At 37.9% G+C, this 21,495-nt stretch overlaps 1 protein-coding gene across 1 annotated transcript in view; it reads right to left on the bottom strand.

Moving 5' to 3' along the window:
• Positions 1 to 1,695, bottom strand: part of LOC306876901 (low-density lipoprotein receptor-related protein 1B-like) — a gene marked incomplete at its 5' end in the record, with an annotated part of 297,950 nt that extends 296,255 nt beyond the window's left edge. The window contains one exon of the mRNA XM_079428350.1: positions 1,602 to 1,695. Coding sequence (XP_079284476.1) covers positions 1,602 to 1,695 — 94 coding nt within the window. The remainder of the gene's footprint in view (positions 1 to 1,601) is intronic.
• Positions 1,696 to 21,495: the final 19,800 nt, after the last annotated feature.

The following is a 21,495-nucleotide window of genomic DNA, read 5'->3' as shown; positions in this document are numbered from 1 at the left end:
TGGGTAGTCATGTTGAATAATGTTTAAGGGTCAAAGATAAATTATTGATGATGGTTTAGATGTACCAAAACACCCTGAACGGTTTAAAATGTCTTTTAAAGAACTGTCGATAGTGAATGTCATGAATCGTAGGGTCAAGTTACATGAAATATGGATGTTAAAATATATATACTTTTTAAATAATTAATCAAATTATGATACACTATTAGCTGCTGGGTTTTTTTTAATCATAAATCTTGTTCTGCGAAAAGCAACAGAAATGCTAAACTCTGCAGAGACCTTCTTTGTTTACAAATGCTGTTTTTGGTTACAAAAACAACCTTGCAATAACTGCTTAGTTGTACTTTATATTGTCTATGCATTTAGATATGATACTTGAAACCAGAATCTCTTTTTCATCTCGCATCTAGAATTGAGAGCACAAGGGGAAAACAATCTTGACAGATTTGTCTGTGCTACAAGCTGACAATCTTTGCTTTATCTCAATCCGACAGTGAACAGGGAATTGCAGCAAGTGAACAAAACCCCTGCAACTAGCTCAAGACTCATTGATCCCCACATCAAGATTCATTAAATATCTGCCCTTATTGATTTAGATTTTTCTATGCTACTTTGCAGCCAAAAGGTTACGCTATGCAAGCCATACAAGGAATACATTGTGATATTCGAGAAACTTGTAACATTCACAACTAGTGGTTAGAAGTTGCCAGAAGTTTATGATATAACAATACACTGGCTATATTTCAAGCATTACAGTATGGCTAATAAAAAAAAAATTGTTACTGAAAATAACAAAGATGGCCCAACAGTAGGTCGCATGATGATTTCATTTGAGTTCAGCTCAAAATTGTCTTTTTCAGCAACTATTGACTAATGATAAAATAGACAGAGCACTGACACCCCTTCAAACACGAAACACCATTAGGGTAACATATGGCAATAAAGTAATGTTAATAACACAGTGCAACATAATTCATGCCAATGAGGATAAGTGATAACAAAAATAAGAGCAAACTGACTTAATGCAAGGAATTCTGGAAATTTGGTAGCCTAAATTACAAGAGGACTCATACTAATAACAATTCAATCGTCATTTTACAGTTTAAATATATGCACTGCACTGCTAAATGTAGATTACATTTCTCAGTAAATAAGCCAATTAATTTGTTTTAAGACTTGTGACGAATATTAAAAAATATGTTTTTAAAAAGTCATTCTTATCGAACAAATTCTTATACTCTTGTTTCATTTCCACAATATATGATGACTCTATATCATCCTTAATATTTCCGTCTCAAAATTCACAATATGATTGTGATGGCTTGAGCCTATTCGTACTCTTTTGGTTCTATCCAAGCACACCACTAGTACACCACACCAGTAGACACTACCTACAGGGAATTGAATTACACCATCGACTACTACAACATTCCAACCTCAACCTGACTACTACTCAATTCAATGCAACATTTCGGGAGAAAAAAAAATGCTCGTGTCGCATCAAAACGTGTAGCGACATCAGGCGCGTGGCGAGATGCGCTGACAGATTATAGGATGCTCCGCGAGCGCAAGTTTGATTGCTGCTGCTGTGTCTGTCTTACCTTGCTCTGAATCAGTGTCCCTCAGTGTCTGAACATTTGAGAATATATCCCCGAATCCCAGTATGACGAGCAAGGTGAGGATATATTCGGACATCGTTGCTGAGTGAGGGCGAAGGCCACCGCACTTCTTTTGCTGAAGTCCGATTCCAGCCCTCCGGTAGAGAACCGTTATTCAGGAATGACAAGTGAAATTTGTCTGCAGAGCGCACCGACCCTCCTTCACTCCTCGCATTCAGATGGATTTCTAGGCGCGCACACATATGAGCTTGCAGGCGACAGTGTGAGCGAAGAGAGAGAGAGAGAGAAGGAGAGAGACGGAGGGTGTTGGGATAGATGGGTACAATAACGCACTGTGAGCTTGACTTTGATCGGTTTCCAGGCACCTGACGTAGCGCAAGGAAAGCAGGAGTTCGTAACATGGGGAATGCGCTAATTAAGGAAAAAATAAATACATTTTTTTTTTAGCTTTTGTGTCAGATGTACTGGTTTGGTGAGGTAGCTCAAGGAACACAATAGTGGTGAGCAATGCGCGAGCTGTTCGATAACTTTAAAGGGAGTCTACTTTCGCTGCGCAATTTACCGAGACTCTCGCGCAAAGCCAATTTGTGGTTTGGCGCCGATAGCACATTCATTTGTTAAATATCTTAAAGATGCTTTAAACAAAGTAGGCTACAAAGTTTTCTGTCATATAGATCCAAAATAGCCAGATAAATAATAGCAGTGTTTGTTTCGTCGTCCGATAAGCGTTACCAATTTCCGTTCTCGAGCATCATCTGGGTGAAAATATGCGCTCTAAGTTTTGTAGTTATTGTCAGGTTTGAACATCCCACTAAAATAATGTGTAAACCCACTAAGGCTAAACCTGTTTGTTTTAGGCTAGGTTTTATTGGTTTTATTTGAGGGTGGCATCTGCTCGCCCCCTGCTGATAAGGAGTGTTAAATGCCTTCGTCAAACTGCAAAAGGCGGTTCAGAAGCTGCATTTATAAGATTTTGTAGACATGAAACTATAGAAACATAAAATGCTGAATAGTATTAAAAAAAAATAACCCTGGTTATTAAATTAATAGTCCAGCCACAAAAAAAAAAAAAAAAAACACATGACTGATCAGAGAAACCCATAAATTGTTTAAGGTCAGTGAAACTGCATATTAAAAGGCTGACCTTTAACACTACTGACATATTCACAAGCTTTTCCTTGTAGGCTTATAATAAGCAATAACAGCCCAAGGCAAATTCGATTTTACACCGGATCCCTGTACTATTTTGATAGATGGCAATGTAGATAAAATATAGTCAAAAAAGTGAGCCAAACTGGTCAGTTGTAAGGATAAACATTCCCTGTAAAAAAATAAATAAAATAAAAATCTATATCTGTCAATGGAACATTTTAAATCATGCATTACCTTCATACATTTAGGCTATATATTCATCAAATACATATTCACAACAATCAGATAATATGATAGGAGAATATTTGCAGTTTGTAATAAGGATATAACAGTCACAGAGTATTTATTTAAGGGATAATGTATAGGTAATTACTGAAAATGATGAAAATTCTGTCATCATTGACTCAAGATTTTTCCAAACTTGTATGAGTTTCTGTCTTGTGTGAAAACATAAAAGAAGATCATTTGAAGAATGTTGGTAACCAAACAGATGGTGGTAACCACTGACTTCCATAAGGAAAAAATAGTAGGAAAGTCAATGACTACCACCAACTGTTTGGTCACCAACATCCTTTAAAATATATTTTGTGTATGTGTGTTCAAGGGAAGAAAGAAATGTATACAAGATTGGAACAACATGAGGGTGAGTAACTGATGACAAAATTTATACTCCCTTTAACACAAAATAAAACCTGACAGGGTGATCAGGATACTGTATTGTGATAATGACCACTTGATCGTCTATTACACAATTTACCAAATAAACTGATATGAAATAATATCATTTGAGTTTAATTTAATTTTTCTTCTTCTTCTTTTTTTGTTATGTAAGAAGAAAGAGACCGCAGGGTCATGATCGACCTGTCCGTGTTTAACTAAAAAAAATATATCCATCTGACTGTGTGTTATCTCACTTAACAACTGATTAAATAAACATTAAATATTGAATTGAAATTATTTTATTATATTTATAGTAGAAACAGTAGAGGAAAAAAACAAACATGTATTGCTAGGAAATTGTATTGCTTACTTTGAAGACACCCCAACATGCTGTGTCTTTCTGAATGATAAATCAGTGTTTAGTGTGTCTGTCTGTGCTCCAGTGGTCATGGCTACATGTGAAGATGCTGCAGATATCTATTGAAGATTGTGTTTTCAGTACACAGAATGCAAGGTCTGCTGTAGACTGCCCACACATTCACATCCAATGGCTCACTCCAGGGAAAGCACTTGTGCCTGCGTAGCAGTGACCCCCTCCAAAGCACAAGCAGTTCGGAGGCTTTCAGGATGAAACTTCCTTTATGCACAGCACTCTTTTGTTTTCTTGAGCATAGTCACAGCTGTGTTTGGCAAAAACCTTTCATATTCACTTACACTGAATTCAGTTTCTTCTCCGCTACACTCTACCTTTATTCCTATGCAACCACGTGAAGATGAATAACTGAGATACCAAGTAAACATGTCATATTCTGAATATCTGCTTCTCAAACTGTTGCCAGATGGGTAAAAGTTAAGACGTTGTTGCACCACTGACAATTTTGGTATTGAAATAAGGCAACAGGCCTTTCTTTAAATTAATTTACTTCAAGTGTGCTGATTAAACGTAATATGTCAATTCACCATTAATTAAAATATTCCATCACTGTAACAATTTCATATTTAATTGAAGACCAGGGATATTATAAACTAAGCAGAGCAAATTGTTCCCTTTGCAATTTTATGTACTGAACCTTGTTTTCTATGAGTCTTATGCACATCATGGAGAACAAAGAGCTTGTTTTCTATGTGAAGACACACACATACACACAAAAAAAAAAACACTTTGTAGAGGAAACACAACTAATGTGACAACAAAAAACTACAGTATAGACAGAATAAGCAAACTGTTGAACAATGCAACCGTTTTTTTTTTTTTTTTTTTTGTATTCATGGCCCAGTGCAAGCTGGGAAGACAAGCAAAGAAAATGGGATTGAACCACAAAACCAATTTTTGTTCTGTTATACCTCTTTGATCTCATTATAATTCCAACTTGCCTGCTACACCTGTTGATTCAAAAAAGCTGTGCTTATAAGAAACAAATTCATAATTTAAATGTTTTAACTTTAAAGCATCGCTTCTGGTCAAAATACAAAATCCACCAACATATTTGTTTATATGTTGCATAACTCTTATGGACTGTTTTCCCTTGTAAACAGTTGCATATTTCTCTCTTGATTCAAATGAGGTGGTTCTTCCACTGGAGAAAACAATATTATGGATAGAGGACTCTTTCAGCTGGAAGCAATGGTTTGGAGTTAAAACGTCTTAGATGATGGATTTGTGCAGCTTTTCACTTCACAAGACATTAACTGATGGACTGGAGTTGTGTGGATGACTTTTAGATTGTTGTGTTGTTTTTTTTATCAGCTGTTTGAACTCTCATTCTGACGGCACCCATGAGGATTCATTGGTGAGCAAGTGATGTAATGCTAAATTTCTCCACATCTGTTTCAATGAGCAACCAAACAAACCTAAGGTTGAGTAAATCTGCAAATTGTCATTTTGGGTGAACTATTCCTTTAACCAAACCAAAAAATGCAATAATGGAGTCTATCTTTGGTTATTTTTCAGCATCATTTACTGGATCTAATAATTATTTCTTATAGTGGAGTCTCACATAAGTTGCTGTTTTTATCTGTGGAGCTTTCAGTTGTGTGTCTTTTGTTTTTCTGTTGCCATAATAAAGTGCTGAGCTCCAGTGTGGAGTAATTGAGCTTCTTCTCAAAATGGTCAGCCCTTTCTTAAAGGTCAGCAATTAAAAGGATTGCAGTTTCTCCAAGTTAAACAAGGCCCAGTGTTAAGCAGCTGTATTGTTAAGACTCCAGGGAGAGAAGGTATCAAAATCTTACCATCAGTAATTAAATAATTGCATGTCAGTGATTCAAACCTCATTAAAAATGTTGCTCTGGCTCCATTATGAACGTTGCATACTTTTGACACACAAATCTGAAAAATGCACTAATTGGTATGGCATACTACAACTGAACTAAATCGACAGCTATAACTGGTCTTAAGCATAACAATGGGAGCCTAAATCTGTGCATTGATCAATGTTTCTGCTCTGTTGACTAAATTTAAGAGTATATTTTTGTGTTTATTATATTTATTTTGTACCATTCCATAGTTTGGTGTTAGTAAGGTTTTTTTGTATTTTGTTTTAAAGAAATGTAACATTTATTTGGCAGGGTGGCATTAAATTGACCAACAGTAAAAGTGGCAGTAAAGACATGTTGCAAAATATTTTATTTTAAATATACATCCTGCTCTCTATTTGTCAAAGAATTCTACAAAAAAGCATCATGGTTTCTTTAAACATTAAGCAACACAAGTGGTTTAACATTGATAATATTAAGATTTTTTTTTTTTCTTGAACAGCAAATCAGTATATTAGAATGATTTCTGAATGATCACTGAAGACTGGAGTAATGGCTTCTAAAAATGTCATCACAGGAATAAATTACATTTTAAAATATATTAAATGGAAACAGTTATTTTAAATTGTAATAATATTTACCTATATTACTGTTTGACTGTATTTCTGATCTAATAAACGCTTCTGTCTGTCCCTGTCTATCATGCTGCTGAGAGGTTTGCGATTGTAGCTCCGTGTAGCACTCTCTGTTGTTTAAAGTGATAACATATAACTTAATTCCCACCATATTTCTGGTATTATCTATCAAACTAATTTGATCGTTCACTTTTTAAAATCGCGCATGCAGCGCGTTAGCATTCATTAGCCGGTTAGCTTGTCACTCGTGGTTCCATTCGTGTTTTTCTCGAGTTCATCAAACAACAGTGATAAGCGAATCATTCTTCAGTCACGGTGAGTAATGGCTTCTTCTCCTGCTATTGTTGTTTGCACTGTTTGCCACATGTAGAGTTTATCTCTCTCTGTCGGCGACGAGGGATTCACATGTGATAAATGCAGGGAAATACACTGAACAAAATTATAAATGCAACACTTTTGTTTTTGCCCCCATTTTTCATGAGCTGAACTCAAAGATCTAAGACTTTTTCTATGTACACAAAAGGCCTATTTCTCTCAAATATTGTTCACAAATCTGTCTAAATCTGTGTTAGTGAGCACTTCTCCTTTGCCGAGATAATCCATCCACCTCATAGGTGTGGCATATCAACATGCTGATTAGACAGCATGATTATTGCACAGGTGTGCCTTAGGCTGGCCACAATAAAAGGCCACTCTAAAATGTGCAGTTTTATCACACAGTACAATGGCACAGATGTCGCAAGTTTTGAGGGAGCGTGCAATTGGCATGCTAACTGCAGGAATGTCCACTAGAGCTGTTGCCTGTTAATTGAATGTTCATTTCTCTACCATAAGCCGTCTCCAAAGGCGTTTCAGATAATTTAGCAGTACATCCAACCGGCCTCACAACCGCAGACCACGTGTAACCACACCAGCCCAGGACCTCCACATCCAGCATCTTCACCTCCAAGATCGTCTGAGACCAGCCACCCGGACAGCTGCTGCAACAATCGGTTTGCATAACCAAAGAATTTCTACACAAACTGTCAGAAACCGTCTCAGGGAAGCTCATCTGCATGCTCGTCATCCTCATCGGGGTCTCGACCTGACTGCAGTTCGTCGTAACCGATTTGAGTAGGCAAATGCTCACATTCGATGGCATCTGGCACTTTGGAGAGGTGTTCTCTTCATGGATGAATCCCGGTTTTCACTGTACAGGGCAGATGGCAGACATCGTGTATGGCGTTGTGTGGGTGAGCGGTTTGCTGATGTCAACGTTGTGGATAAAGTGGCCCGTGGTGGCGGTGGGATTATGGTATGGGCAGGCATATGTTATGGACAACGAACACAGGTGCATTTTATTGATGGCATTTTGAATGCACAGAGATACCGTGATGAGATCCTGAGGCCCATTGTTGTGCCATTCATCCACGACCATCACCTCATGTTGCAACATGATAATGCACGGCCCCATGTTGCAAGGATCTGTACACAATTCCTGGAAGCTGAAAACATCCCAGTTCTTGCATGGCCAGCACACTCACCAGACATATCACCCATTGAGCATGTTTGGGATGCTCTGGATTGGCGTATACGACAGCGTGTTCCAGTTCCTGCCAATATCTAGCAACTTCGCACAGCCATTGAAGAGGAGTGGACAACCCGATCAACTCTATGCGAAGGAGATGCGTTGCACTATGTGAGGAAAATGGTGGTCACACCAGATACTGACTTGTTTTTCGGACCCCCTGGACCCCCCCAATACAGTAAAACTGCACATTTTAGAGTGGCCTTTTATTGTGGCCAGCCTAAGGAACACCTGTGCAATAATCATGCTGTCTAATCAGCATGTTGATATGCCACACCTGTGAGGTGGATGGATTATCTCGGCAAAAGAGAAGTACTCACTAACACAGATTTAGACAGATTTGTGAACAATATTTGAGAGAAAAGTATTAGATCTTTGAGTTCAGCTTGTGAAAAATGGGGGCAAAAACAAAAGTGTTGCGTTTATAATTTTGTTCAGTGTAGTTAGGCTGACAGATAAGATTTCAGAATTAGAGACAAACTTTAGTTGAAGACAGTAAGAATGTGAGGGCTGTAGATACTGCTTTGGATGCGACTATCTCAGGGAATCCTGTACATTGTTCAGTTCCGGTAGAGCCCGTGCAGCAGGGCAACTGGGTGACTGTGAGGCGGTGAGGTCAAAACACCACTCTTCCATTCCGATCAAAACATCAAACAGGTTCTCCTTACTCAGTGATGCACCCACTGAGAAACCTGATGAAAATGCTCAAGTTATTGGCATTTCTATTGTACGGAACGTGAAAATAGAGACATCAGCCACCATAGTCCAATATTTACTGGGAGCCAGAGCTCCTGATATCTTTGCAAATTTAAAAGTGCTGGCTAATGCTAAACGTAAATTCAGTAAGATTGTTATTCACGTCGGCGCTAATAATGTTCGACATCGCCAGTCAGAGATCACTAAATCTGCTCTCACTAGTTACAAACGTCCTGCTTTTATCACTATTAGTGCTACTGGATCTTAGTGCCGCGTTTGACATTATCGACCACAACATTCTTTTAAATAGACTAGAAAATTATGTTGGCATTAGAGGAAATGCACTGGCATGTCAAAAATCATGTTCAAATCTTACTTTTCTGACTGCCATCAATTTGTGGCAGTAAATGAAGAGGTATCATACCAATCACGAGTGCAGTATGGAGTACCTCAAGGCTCAGTACTTGGCCCTTTACTTATCACAGTTTATATGTTACCCTTGGGAGATATCATTAGGAAACATGGTGTTAGCTTTCACTGTTATGCTGATGATACCCAGCTCTATATTTCTTCGCAACCTGATGAAACTTACCAATATGCAAAACTAACGGAATGTATAGTTGATATCAAAAACTGGATAACTAGCAATTTCTTACAGCTAAATTCAGAAAAAAAACAGAGGTGTTAATTATTGGACCAAAAACTTTTGCATGTAATAACCTAGATCACTGTCTAATACTTGGTGGCGGCTCTGTAAATTCTTCGTCATCGGTTAGGAACCTAGGCGTACTTTTTGATAGCAATCTTTCCTTCGAAAAACATGTTTCTAGCATTTGTAAAACTGCATTTTTCCATCTTAAAAATATATCTAAATTACGACCTATGCTCTCTATGTCAAATGCAGAAACATTAATTCATGCATTCATGAACTCGAGGCTAGATTATTGTAATGCTTTATTGGGTGGTTGCTCTGCATGTTTAATAAACAAACTCCAGCTGGTTCAAAATACAGCAGCTAGAGTTTTTACTAGAACCAGGAAGTACGACCACATTAGCCCGGTTCTGTCAACACTGCACTGGCTCCCAATTAAACATTGTATACATTTTAAGATCTTGCTAATTACCTATAAAGCCCTGAATGGTTTGGCACATCAGTATTTGAGTGAGCTCTTATCGCATTATAGTCCTTCACGTCCGCTGCGATCTCAACACTCTGGCCATTTGATAATACCTAGAATATCAAAATCAACTGCGGGCGGGAGATGGTTTTCCTATTTAGCGCCCAAACTCTGGAACAATCCAAACACTGTTCGGGAAGCAGACACACTCTGTCAGTTTAAATATATATTAAAGACCCATCACTTTAACCTGGCTTACACATACACTATCGCATTTCTATAATTCAAATCCATTAAAGGATTGTTAGGCTGCATTAATTAGGTCAACCAGAACCGGGAACACTTCCCAAAACACCTGATGTACTTGTTACATTGTTAGAAGAATGGCATCTACGCTAATATTAGTCTGTTTCTTTCTTATTCCGAAGTCACCGTAGCGCACCCAGATCAAGACTGTATCCAGATCAGATGGTGGATCAGCACCTAGAGATGACCTCTACAGCCAGGACACCTAGATGATCCCCAGAGACTGATCCCCAGTGAAGACCCTGTCTCCAAGACGGCCATCGGCGCAAGACCACAGGAACCTGATGAGTCCTTTGCACAATCTGATTCTGTTTTAGCCTAGATTTAAACTGCTGATTTTGTCTGGCCAGATGAGAATGACACTATTTCTACAAACTATTTCCCCGTCTAAATACTGTAAAGCTGATATAAAGCCACCTAGCTTTATATCAAGCCGATGTAAAGCTGCTTTGACACAATTTGCATTGTTAAAAGTGCTATACAAGTAATATTAAGTGACTTAATAAATGCAGCCTTGGTGAGCAACTCTAAATCAATGAACAGTAGTGTTTATTTAGTTATTTTGTCAACAATTAGGAGTACACTTGCACTTAATATTAAAGCCGACACACATACACTTTCATTTTGATTTTCTGATGTCTTTAAGGGTATACTTGACTATTAGTTATAGAGCTACTCTTGTGTGTCATGATAAAATCAAAATTTCTTGATTACAATATTGCAAGATTAAATTACGTCATCTGCATTCTCCATACCATGACGTTCTGACGCCACTGTTTAGCATCAATGAATATTCTGTCATGTTGGGATTTGCATCACCATTCCATGCACTCTCTCAGTCTATCTTCTCACCTTTAACCTTAATTAGCAAGACAGGAACACAGAGAGAATGGTGAATGCAAAAATGCAAAGCCCTTGTACTAATAATTATTCTAGCGACGTCGTGGAGGGTTTTGGCCCTGTCAATAGCTGTGATGCTCACAGCGAACCTCCTGGTCCTGCTGAAGTTCCACAAGCCCACTGGCACATGTGTGAACATGACACCTCAGTGCCCCGCTGACATCACACCCATATTTAATCAGGACCCTCTGTGAATTTTAGCACACGCACACATTTGTGGGGGCAATGTGCAGTAATACAACATACACGCTGATACAGAGTGCACCTTGTTTTTTATGATCTGAAGTTGTTTTTAAAACTAGAGTTTGAAAAATAATGCAAAAAGTATATAGATAATAAGCCAAAAATACTAAATACTAGTGCTGTCAAAAGTTTTTGTTTACATAATATGTGTGTATTGTGTATATTTATTATGTATATATAAATACACACACATGCATGTATATATTTAAGAAAAATGTTATGTTTATATATTAAATATATTTATATATAATATAAATTATATATAATTTGATATTTTGTATATGCATGCAAATCAATCTTCATTGAAAATGCTGGATTCAGTATATCATGCAGCACTAAGATTTGTAACTAATTCTAGTTTTCGTACTCATCACTGTAGCCTGTACGAGAGTGTTGGTTGGCTATCTTTGCACAATCGCAGGCTGGAACACTGGTATACTTTTCTTTTTAAGGCCATACTGTATAAACTGCCTACTTACCTATGTTCTCTTCTGACTCTTAAAGTCACTTCCAGGAAATGTAATCTTCGATCATATGGGCAAATCATATATGACATTCCACGAACGAGAACTGTCTTTGGTGAAAGTGCCTTTAAAGTTTTTGCACCTTTATCTTGGTATAAATTGCAGAATATATATATATATATATATATATATATATGAGCAAAAACCTTTTTTTAAAATAATGCATTTCAAATAAATGTTCCGTCGAACTTTCTATTCATCAAAGAATCCTGAAGAAAATGTATCACAGTTTCAACAAGCATATTAAACAACATAACTGTTTCAACACTGATAATAACAAGAAATATTTCTTGAAAACCACCAAATCAGCTTTTCATTATTCAGCTTTGTTAACATTTTTGCATTTGTTAATTTTTAATTGTTATTTGTCATTTTAAATACATGCATACTGTACATATATATTAAACATTCAAGTGGTGATGCAGTCATGAAGTAATATACTGTTCAACTTTATGCAAATGAATGGCAAAAACATCCTGGCGCCAGCCAATCACTGTGAGGTGAAGGCAACGTTGTGACATGAGCGTTTCAAAGTCTGCACACAGACAGTGCTGGAGCTTCTTAAATTAAGACTTGTTTTGAGTTATAATGAAATGGAAAGAAGCTGGAAAGCAGAATTAGAATGAATAGGGAGCTTTAGTGGGATTTCTTACTGTCTCGCTAAGTGAAATGGTTTAAATGATGCATCCCGAGGTCTTGAAGGGATTGTTAATCACGGGTGCGATGACAGCTATTTGTTAAATTAATTGCTTCAGTTGAAAAAAATGAATAAACAATTGATTTAACCTGCAAGCCCCATAACAGCAGGGATTGGGACCCGGGATTGTCAGCACACAGCATGTCCGTGCAAAATGCTGCCCAACATGTGTGCGCGTTCACACTTGGGATAAACTAAGGATGATTTAATAGCTCAAATTTAATAACAGCCCTTTATGAAATTAAAATATGACATTTGCCACCTCTTCACACCAGGAGGGCTATCTGTCATATTTACAAGCTGGCTCTAGAGACATAAAAATGTTGAACTTAAAATTCAGAAAGCATAGATGGAGAGCTTTTTTGTCATCCCGTCACGATAGCCTACGTGATTATCTCTTTAAACATCTGTATCAAAGGCTTTGGAGATAGAATATAATTCAAGCTCTTATGAAAATAAATTAGGATAAAATAAATTACCCAAAAAAGGGCGATTCATTCTATAGTTATTTTGTTTAAACACTTTAACAAGCCATGACATTCAAACTGTTTGTTTACAGTATAAGTTAAAAAATTCCCTTGCTGTGTGGACACACAAATACAGAGACATGCATGAATTTGTCTCTGAGGTTACTTTCTGTCCTCACATGCAGTCACACTCTCTTTCCAGGCAGACACGGGGAAGTGCACAATGTACTGAAAAAATGCTTGACTTAATACTGCCATCTACAGAAAACGATGGATCTTAGTCATAAAATCTCCCCACAATTCTTCACATTTATTACTCGGAACTGAATGAGGAAAGTAATGTGCATTACTTCATGGCCTTGAAACGATGAGAAGACAAATATGGACGAGGAAATAAAGACTATATTTCAGTTGCACACTGTAGTTAAACTATGAGGCTGAAGCAAACCATGGCAGCAGTATGTAAGACATTACTTGCTGCATTCTAATATCACAGACAGAAGTATTGCTGTATAAATCAGCTGAATGTTTTCTGGTAGATTTCAGTCTTTCGGCACTTGACTCTGCTTATTGTGCCTGAGTGCTTTCTCCTGAAATTTTCCAAGACCATTTAGGACTAGAAGCTTTTTTATGTTTTTTTTTTATTTTTATAATATATATTTTTTCAGGTGCATCAAAGTCAGATAAGACATGATCTAAAGGAAAAATCACACTTTTTCAATTCATGGTACAAAAAAACATTACTAGATGTCAGAAGGATAGATGGATGGATGGATATAGTTTATATTATATTATTATATTTATATATTAAATAATTTTAATATTATAATTTTTATATGATTATAATTTTTTAATGGTTTACTGTTTTTATTTATACAGTGTTTACCACTTTATCAAATTAGTATTAGTTTAGAACTATAGTTTTCCAGAAATCCAGGGTAATAATATAATAATAAGTAATTATTACTACACATAACAAATAATAATGATATATAATAATATACTATAATACTATTAATACAATATAATGTTAATGTATAGTGCCAGTATCTTATAGAGTATATATATATATATATATATATATAAATGTATATATAGCCAGTCAAACGTCCTAAATGGCTCAACCGCCTTAAATGATTGTTGATACTTTCACTTATGCCCAGATTTTTCAGATTCATCATGTTACGGTACAAAGCACTTGCTTTGTGAAATTAAATATTCCATCTGTCATTAGAAAGATTTGATGACAACGTCCGTAAAGTCACACCAGCCTGAGCCTGAGCCCTGCCTGTGGTGCATTACAGCGCAGTGGGGTGTAATGAAAGAGGGTATGTCAATACCAGCATAGGATTTGGCCGGACTAGTCATTTTACTCTTTGCTGGAGCTCTTTTGACTGCCGGAGTGAAGCTCTTTATGAAAGGAGTTGTGTCAGAGCAGGCTGCCCTCATTCCTCCTCTGCAGTGTGGTAATGATGCTTTATCACTTTGCCTGTGACAGGCCTGTTTCCCTCTTTTGCTCAGTAATAAAGGTTGGCTGAGCTCCAGAGGGGACCTGGGATGCTGAGGGGATGGACAGATGATGCTCAATGGAATTGAAATTTAACCTAAAGGTATTTTCTCTGATCTGCACTTATGCACTCACGGGTGACCAGGCGCGCGCTCACACACACTCCGCATCTTCCTTCATGGGCCCCACTACCTTCGATTGGTCATGGATGAGCAGTTTAGCTGGTGGCTGAGACAGGTTTCCAAAGCACAATCACGGTTGGTCATCATCCTGGCGGGCAAGGAAAGAGAGAGAGACAGATGGAAAAAGCGCATATGAGAGAGAAAGAAGCCTCAGAGGGAAGGAGCAGAAGATGAGTGTGGAGCCATGGGACGATGATGCCGTTAGATACCTCGCTAATGACTGATGAACCCTCGTTCCTCGCTGATTGAGATTAAGAGGCACTGGACAGCAAGCCTGCAGGGGTCAGCAATGAGTTAGGTCCCTTTACCTCTTACGACCTCTCTACAACCATCCATCTCATCGTCTTACTTGCTCTCCCAGTGGCCCTCTTCTCTTTCAGTGAATCACTTAACAGTCTAAACTCTCCAGAGGCACACACCACGAGATCCTGAAACTTATGCCTGATTCGCATTGCATGCTTAAGCAGTATGTAAGTGAATCAGCACATTAACTGCGACAGCAGGCCAAAGTTCACGCTGGCAGCGTTTCTGCTGCTTACTGAAAATAAAGTGTTTTTATGTTAAAGGGACAGTTCAGCCAAAAATGAAAATTCTGTCATAATTTACTCACCCTCATGACATTCCAAACTTGTATGACTGACTTTCTTCTGTGGGATGTAAGGATGTAAAGCAGATATTTTGGGGCATTTTCATAAACATCTTAACTTCTACAATTTCCAATTAGAAAAGTAGTATTTTGAAGTACTAAATTTATCAAACCTAAAACTGAAATAAAAATAAATTAAAGCTAAATAGAAAAACTACATAACAAAACAAACAAAAAATGCAAATATAAAATTAAAAACTAATTCAAAATATTAACAAATGCAATAATAAAATATAAATACTGAAATGCAGTATTTTTGTACAGACAATCCACCCAATAATTTACTAAAGCCTGTAACTTGGCTATTGTGGGACATTATTAATTATTAAAAACCTGATAATCTTGCAGTCTAATTTAAATGAGAAGGAGAATTACATTTGCATTTAAACAATAGGTAAACATAATCCAGACCTAAAATTTGTTATAAATAACAAATATTATTTGTTAAAATATTGAGATTTAGTCAGGTTTACTGAATAAAAAGTGTTTGCCACTACGAAACTTAAATCAAGTCAAGACATTTTTTCAATGTTAGTAGTTTGCTCTATTTTATGCTGCCTCATAAAAGCCTACGTATATTGCAAAAGATAAATATGTTCATAGTGCATTTTCAACATGTTTTCTGCTGAACACTGCAAAAATAGGCTCAGTTCCACATCACATATACAAGCACTGTGAATTCTGTAACCTGTTAATACTGGTGCCAATACAAGCATATGGCACTTAGTCATTACTAATACACGAAAATGCAACAAGTCACTCCTTTAATAGTCACACATATACAGACTTGTGACTAACATCTGGCCCACAATGTTGACTATTCTGTTCAAGAATTCTATTCTGGTAGTTCAAATAGTAGAGTATGACACTAGCAACACCACAGTCTTCAATGGATACCTTGTTAGTCATTTTGAATAAAAGCTACTGTCAAATGCATACAAGCTAATTTAAATGTAAAATAACTACCTGCTTAATCAGGAAGTCTTTCTGAATTACATGTATTACAAACATTGAGAGTTTGTTTTGCTTTTTCCTGCCATTTAGAGGCAGGTTATCTGAAATAGTTGATATATAGTATATTGCATCAGTGTGGAATTATTATTTTTTTTTTTAATAATTACACAGCAGTGTCAGTCTGTGAATAAAAAGAAGGAATCGGCAGAGACGTACAGGTCTGAAGACTTAATGCTAGTAGATATCTAGTTAAATTACAACTCAGAACTCAATATATTTCCCTAACCTTGCAAACAGATCCAGCGATTCCAGTGGCTCTTCCTTAAAGTGCTCATTGTAATTTTCATTTAAGTTTTTCATCTAATATTTATATTTTATTTCAGCTTTAATTTAACACATTTTATTAATTGTTTTAGTTAACAATAACAACACTCTAATTCGGTTAACTGGATTATTTCGTGCTGTAACTAGTAAAGAGGAAAAGATGATTAATTCACATGCCGCTTGAACTGAGGCGAGTACAGCGATCTCGCGCCACATTTGAGAGTTGTCATTTTAAAAAATGAATTTGAAAGCTGAGACTTATATTAAAAGTAACAAGGCACAAAGCTTATAGCAATTATTGGGTGGCTGGCGCACTACAAATAATCAATGGATTTGAAAATGTTAAATATTTTTTCCAAGCATTTATACCATCAATAAAACACCTCAGAAAAGAAAACAATATAGCTCAAGTTAACCAAGTTGGAGCCCACTTTAACCTTCGGAATGTTTGGGGGCCCCTTACAAATTTATTTGCATATGGGCGAGGGGTTGACTTGCTATGCCACTGTTTCCAAACCATTTTAAGCCAGCAATATAGTAATTTTTGAGTTGAATGATAGGTATCCAGTGTTCTGTCTAATATTTAACCAGCGCTGGGTTGTCAAATAACCCAAAAATAATTGTTTTTACCCTGCATTTTTTAGCATTTGTGGAAAATACACAGAAGTAAGTCAAATTAAAATCTTCTGTTTTCTGTATTGTGCTTGTCATTGTGAGCAGTATCCATCAGACGGTAAGTGAGCGATCTGTGGGTGTGCCGTCTGAGAATACCAATGCTGAACTCTAACTGCTCAATGGTTACTCAGTGCTTTCATGGTCCACTAACCCCCCAAATCGAAACACACCATGTTTTCTTCAACTGACAGGGCTGTGCCAAAGTGAGTCTTTTAAGTTGCATTGGCGGAGAGCCATTGCTCTAACACTTACTTGGATATACACACACAGGCAATGACGTTGTGTCATTCCATAACAGCATCATCCTGCCTGTGCGGAGCGACGGCGGCGGTGAGTCACATGTGATAAACCTCTATCCTAACCTTTGACTCCACACAAGAATATGATTGGCCAATTCAAGTCAATGGCCATTTCAAAAACTTGACATTTGACCAGCCTGTGAATTCTGCTCTACGTGTTCTGTCCTTTCATAGGTTCTGGCGGTCAGGATTAGAAACTCATTTTATTTAAGGCTCTTTTACTGCTGGCTTGGTCAATATTGCCTGACAGGGAAGGAAATTCATTCCATTCCATTTGCAGGACTGGAATTATTATGTTTGCTGTTGCTAAATACTCCCTTCACCTCAGGTCGGCATTGTGCCATCTGGTATGAGGACGAGCAAGAATAGGAATGAAAAGAAGACCACCCATTCAAAAGACTCAGAAAATTAGTTTTTTGTTTTCATATAACTCATACTTTATATAATTAATTAGATTTCTTATAATTTTATGAAATTACAGGGAATTGTTTACAGTCGAAAAATATATTTCCAACTAAAAAAACTTGTGTGTGTGTGTGTGCACTTTTTTTTTTTTTTTTTGGCCATAGCACAGTATATTTTTAACTAAACTGAGCAGGCTGCCTTGCTGCTGCTTATATCCAAGGGTGATAATGTTTATTTGCCTCAGTGTATATTGATTTGATGGCTGCTTTATTAATATGCAACTGGGGTATTAATTGTGTAAGAGGCCTGTTGCCAGGCTGGAATCAATTTGTAATTTATGATGAAACTCCGTGATATCAAATATATTTGTGCGAGCCAGCAAGTGTCTGCATGGGGGGAAAAGCAGATAGAGACTGTGTGAAAAAAGGGAACTAAACTTCCAAATACTGTTGATGGTGGGCTTTTTTTTTTCTTTTTTTTTGGAAGCTCACAGTTGAGAATGTCATACCTGAGTATAGTTAGTGTGAGCAAAACAGATCAATGAAAACATACTTTCTCACCTTAATATTTTGATGTACTGACACAGAGAATAAACCATTTTCATGGGAGAGCATTTGAGTCTGTTTATTTTACTAACACTAAAAAACTAGTGTTCACTAAAAAACACTATCCACTTTTGATAATATATATGCTATATACTGTCTATAGAAAATTAACATTTATCTTGAGTCAAGGACTGAAATAACCTTCTCAGACTTCTGATAGAATTGAAAATGTGAATCAATAAAGTCGAATAGCTTTAACATTTTGTGTGCATCTATGACAACTGTGGCTGTCAATGAAGGTGGGTCAATACTTTCTGATGGGCTTTCAACATTAACTTTTCACCTGCACAGTAAAAACCTCTACAAAATGTGAACCTTGCTTTAAGAAATAAGGCAATATTGCAAGCCCTTTTTGAGTATACTCAATTAAAGTCTGTCCAACTGAAATTATACAGCTAAGGCAGGAAATCTAACCAATTTTTTAATGAGTTGTGGGACACAATTATATTACTTTGTGAATACAAGTTAACGTCTTGAATTATAAAGATAGTCAACTCAATATTTAAAGCTAAATTAATTCAGAAACCAAAACCATCCTATTTGAACTTGCTTGTTCAATAAATCGTCAGTCAATAAATGTGACTATAAATACAACTTTATCATAATTAAAATTGTATACATGGGTTAAATCAATAAAGTTAGCACAGCTCTGCAGACAACTATCATTTCAATAGTTTCTTATAGACGGCAGACAAACTTCAGAGCTTAATACACAAACCTCAACAAACATCATTAAGGAAAAAGATGAGCTCTGAACACCATCACCACACAATAAATAACCAACAGTGATGATAAAACAACAGCAGCAGCAGCAGCATAAATAAAGCCGGTAAACAATAAAATAATAATCCTATAACACTATCTGTATCATTCATATGCCACATGCATGCTGGGAATAACCAAACAATGATGCAACAATGGGTTTTGTTCAAGTGGAATGGCAGTTCAAATCTGTTCAAATGAAAATTATTCTATTTTTTTTATCATTTCAGTTTAACCATTTTAATAATAATTGTAATAATTTCTATAATAAATGAATTCAAAACAATCATTGCAAATGGCATGTTTAGATAGACTATTTAACCTCTTATTTCACAGTGTTTTTAAATTTGCCATAAATGCAATCTAATAACATGGCCATAACTATAAATTAAACAAGAACAGTAATCAAAGCAGTACCATTATATATTTAATCTTTAACTAAACACATTGTTATATGACAAATGCAGAAAAAGTTTTCTCATAATAAGATAATTATTTTTAGTACATTGACAACACAAAATGCCATTTTGTCTTGGTATTGTTTTATCTTCTGGCAGTCTGATCAAATAATGAGGCAAGAGATAGATCCCCAGTGGAAATGGTATGTCAGATCAAGCACACTGCATTACGGCATGCAGTATCCCATACTGTATGTCTGTTACAGACATGCCAGGCTCTGCCACCTCCCAATCACAACGATCACATTCACCTGAGTTCTAATCACACTCACCTGTCCCGCATCACGTCCCTCATTACCGCCTAGCATAAAGCCACACACCACCCAGCACTAGATGTCCGATCTCGTTCATGAGAAGAGGACTTCCAGAGCGCTCACAAGCCTTTGCACTATTGCTGTGATACTACTTACCTGTCATTGTGAATATTACCTGTTCCCAGGATCCTGTTCCAAGTCTGCTCCAAGATCTCCGTGTTCCTGTCTCAACGGCTGCGGTGTGGGTGTGTGGCCAACGTTCACTCCTGGATTCCCCGTGAGAACCTGCAAGTAACAGATCAAGAGAACCGCTGTCAATTCCTGGATATCAACCCCGGGTTCATCACCACTGCTTACCTCTCAGCCATTCAGTCATTCAATAAACTCACCTGAACCTGCTAACCGTTTTGTGTCCTCCGTTCTGTAACAGAAGATCGGACCTTAACAGACTTCTCCACCATGAGTTCTTCAGACCCCTTCCAGGAATTGGTGGAGTTATTAAAACAAACCCTCACCTCCGCCGCATCATCTGCTCCAGCGATCGCTTCCGGCATCAGCGCTCCGTCGACGGTTGCCACCCCCATGGCCGAACCAGCGCCCTACTCAGGCTCGGCGGAGGAGTGCAATGGGTTCCTTTTGCAATGTTCCCTTTCGTTTGAACTTCAGCCTCACCTGTACCCTACCGAGAAGTCCAAGATCGCCTTCATTATCACCCATCTCCGAGGTCAGGCGCTTCGTTGGGCGGAGACCATCTGGGCACAAGGCGGTAACGTCACTCAGTCATCCCAGGCGTTCATACAACATTTCCGGGAGGTCTTTGGGAAGCCCGTCTATGACTCCTCGATCAGCGATCAGCTCTATAGCTTACGCCAGAGCTCATTACCCATCAAGGAGTATGCCCTGCAGTTCAGAACTCTCGCGGCAGCCAGTGGATGGAACGAGTGTGCTCTCCTCGCCGCCTATCGATAAGGTTTGGAACCCCATCTTCGCCTGCAATTGGCTGCTTTCGATGACTCTCTCGGCTTGGAGAGTCTCATCCAACATTCCATCCGCTGTGCCTCTCGAATGACCGCTTGTCTGGCTGAATTATCCTCCGACTCTTGCCGCCGCAGCTCGTTTCCCTTTCGCCTGGCCGAACAGCGCCCTCTGGAGGTAACCCACGAACCCATGTAGGTCGATACTTACCGCCTCTCTGCCCAAGAACGTTCCCGCCGATTCGCCCAGGGCCTTTGTTTGTACTGCGGAGAAAGGGGACATCTTCGCTCCACCTGTCCCACAAGACCACCTCGTCTGGGGGTGAGTGCGATCTCTTCAGACATTTTAAACGCCAAACCCCTGACTATAAAGGTTCTCATCACCGGCCCTAAATGCTCTCTTCCAGCCACTGCCTTACTCGACACTGGGTCCGCAGGAAACTTCATCTCGGGCAACCTCTGCCGCCAGCTCCACATCGCCACCACCGCCACACCGCAGAGTTACCAGATCCAATCGGTCACTGGAACACCCGTAAGCCGCAGGTATGTCAACCGAAGGTCCGTGCACATACGACTGCAAGTGGGAGCCTTGCATACGGAACACATCCGCCTA

The sequence above is a fragment of the Barbus barbus genome (assembly GCF_936440315.1).
Source record: "Barbus barbus genome assembly, chromosome: 11".
Taxonomy (NCBI): Eukaryota; Metazoa; Chordata; class Actinopteri; order Cypriniformes; family Cyprinidae; genus Barbus; species Barbus barbus.
The sequence above is the reverse complement of the archived record's forward strand: the minus strand, read 5'-3'. Positions and strand labels throughout refer to the sequence as shown.